We start from the raw sequence: 2,976 nt of genomic DNA, 5'->3' as shown, positions 1-2,976 counted from the left end.
TCTCTATCTCTAATACAATACGTGTTAATCTATTACATACGTTTTCTTGTTTTACCAATCTCTTAATTGCAAGCATGCCACCAAAAAGACGCGTCCAAGCTGTTGTTGCTACCCCACCAAAGCGGTCTCGGGGCATGCCCCGCGGTACTCTAAGCCAGCCTATATCTATCGAAAGCCCGCCGTCGTCTTCTCGTTTGTCACCTCGTCAAGCTCTAGTTGAAGCGTCCTAGGTATCGAACTTCGAAGCGCGGCTGCGCGAAACGCAGGCTCAAGAAGCTATTGTCCCACCCGCTGACGGCAGCGAGGAGGCAACGATAGCTTCTAACGAGCCTGCTGGCATAGGCTTCGACGAACACCTAGTAGACGCCTTCGAAGGCCTTGACTGGGGCCACTTTCCTCAGTATATGAAGCCTTTGGCGTCGCAGCGCGGGAAGAAAAGCTGGATATACCTTTATGGCTACCGCGTCGCGTCGCGGATTAATCCTAGACGCCACTACTTTATATGCCGCTTTTGCTATAAGCAAAAGTTTATTGACGCTGGTGTCTGTTGTATATATGAAACAACAAGATCAACGTCAGCAGCCCAGCGACATCTTGAGGAGGATAAGCCTGGCCATGGCTACAAGACACCCGAGAAAGCTGATGCTGAAGTACTCAACACTATCCAGGCTGTGCTTACTGGCAATCGAGTTAGCCAAGCAGTCGCGAATGAGCTCTCTAGCTTCAATATCCAGCGCTTTAGGCTTGCAGCAGTTGCCTGGATTGTTAAGACTAACCAGCCACTTTCCACTTTCGAGTCGCCAGCTTTTCGAGACCTTATCGCGTCAGCTAATCCACAAGCGGAGGAAGCTCTATGGGCTTCCTATAATAGCGTCTCTAGTTACATATTGCGCCTATACAACTACCTCAAGCCGCGGGTTATTCAAGCGCTATCACGGGCACAGAGCAAGATACATATCAGCTTTAACGGCTGGACAACAAAGGGCGGTAAGCGCGGCTTTTTAGGTATTGTCGCTCACTTTGTTGACAGCCAAGGCAACATTGTAGACCTGCCTATCGCGCTGCCGCAGTTAACAGGCGCTCATACTGGTGAGAGGATAGCGGAGATTGTTATAGAAACGCTAAGACAGTTTGATGTCGACTTAGACTGTATTGGCTACTTTGTACTCGATAACGCGAGAAACAATAACGCTGCGGTAGACGCAATCGCGCGGACGGTGGGCTTTGACGCCTCTCATCGCCGCCTCCGCTGTGGCCCCCATACGATTAATCTTGTCGGCCAAACGCTGCTCTGGGGGAGGGACTATAACTCGTATAATAATAGCGCGAGCGAGCTTACTACTGAAGACGAGTATATGGGCGAGTGGAGGCGTGAAGGGCCTTTAGGCGTTCTTATGGCAATTGTCAACCATATCAAAACACCAAGACAGTACGAGCTATTTGAAAGCTTTCAGCGTCGAGCCCACGATGAGCTGCCAGCTGACGCGCCTGCCGATAGTCGCAAGATTCTCGAGCCTGTCAAGCCTGTTGTCACCCGCTGGAACTCCTATTATGCCTGCTTTGAGCGCGCTGTACAACTACAAGCAGCTATCAACGCATACGCCAATCACCATATAAACGAAACACGTAAGGCGGACTCATGGGCAAGCTCGCGCGGTAACCGACTGCCTATCGCGCCGCGGTGGATGCGATCAGACGGCCTAACAACACATGACTGGGCGGTAGTTACTGAGTACATAGATGTGCTACGGCCTCTGAAATCCGCGACAAAACGCCTCGAAGGGCGCGGCAAGTCTGGCAGATTTGGTGCTATCGCTGAGGTGATACCGGTATTTGAGTATATACTCAACTACTACGAGCAGCGAGTCCAAGCCTACGACGCTGTCGACTATAACGCTCACGACGAGGCGCCCGAGGACCATCTCGCGATCAACACGCGCGCAGCGTGGGCAAAAGCAAATGATTACTATGACAAGCTAGATCTATCGCCCGCTTACTATGCTGCTACAATACTCCATCCTTGCTACAAAACGTACTGCGACCTGTCGTGGAGCGCTGACAAACCTGACTGGCTTACTATTAACAATCGCGGCTTTCGCGCCTTATGGGCTACCTATAATACTACTCTAGATACTACTCTAGCGATAGTACAGCGCCCGAAATCGTTCTCGACTGACATGGACGATGCAATTGACGCCCTCCTTAATACCGCGACTGCTAGCAACGACGCGGTAGTAGACGACGGGTTCGACCGATGGAAACAGTGCGAGCCGCGTGTAGAGAGAGGCGCTGAATACGCCAACAACCCTACAAGATACTGGCTACTCATGCGAGATCGTTACCCACGTCTTAGTAGGCTTGCGCTAGATGTGCTCTCAATACCAGCGTCAAGCTGCGAGTGTGAGCGCATGTTCAGTGAGCTTGGGGATCTGCTAGAGCCTCGTCGACGAGGTATACAACCGCAGCTTTTGGCGGCGATACAGTGCGTACGACGGTGGCGCAAAGCTGGTCTAGGCAACGATGATATTAGCTCAAAAGTCACTATAACTGATGACAGTATAGAGGCGTTATATGAGCTAAGCAAGTGGGATAGCGATATCAATAGCGATAGCGAAACTCAACACCAAGAATAGTCGCTATAGTTATAGCTAATATCACGTACTTGAATAACTTTGAAAAAGACGCTATGACCATCAAGCTCATCAAGCTCATCAATCAAGCTGGCTTGATACACCAAGCCAAGCTGAGTCAAGCCAAGCCAAGCTGACAGTTTTGCTTTTGCCTATCAAGCTGAGGCAAGCCAAGCTGGAGCTTGGCTTGGCTTGATTGTTGACATCTCTGCTACCTATCCTCTTTCAAACAAAAGAGGGTATAGAAGCAACTATTACCTTTATTGAAAAAACAAAGGCTGGAACACAAGCCTGGTACAAGGGAAACACAGAAAACGAGGAGTAATACCTGTAATAGGTAGCCATA

General features: G+C 50.1%; 1 protein-coding gene across 1 annotated transcript; it reads left to right on the top strand.

Moving 5' to 3' along the window:
- Positions 1 to 230: 230 nt before the first annotated feature.
- SETTUDRAFT_81662 (uncharacterized protein) lies at positions 231 to 860 on the top strand (the record flags this gene model as incomplete). The annotated part of the gene is made up of 1 exon (XM_008022150.1): positions 231 to 860. A coding segment is annotated over one exon (630 nt), but the record flags the coding sequence as incomplete, so codon positions are not given.
- Between the last annotated feature and the right edge of the window lie 2,116 nt (positions 861 to 2,976).

Source organism: Exserohilum turcica (assembly GCF_000359705.1).
Source record: "Exserohilum turcica Et28A unplaced genomic scaffold SETTUscaffold_1, whole genome shotgun sequence".
Classification (NCBI taxonomy): domain Eukaryota; kingdom Fungi; phylum Ascomycota; class Dothideomycetes; order Pleosporales; family Pleosporaceae; genus Exserohilum; species Exserohilum turcicum.
Note: the sequence above shows the minus strand (reverse complement) of the source record. Positions and strands in the feature narration are given on the sequence as shown.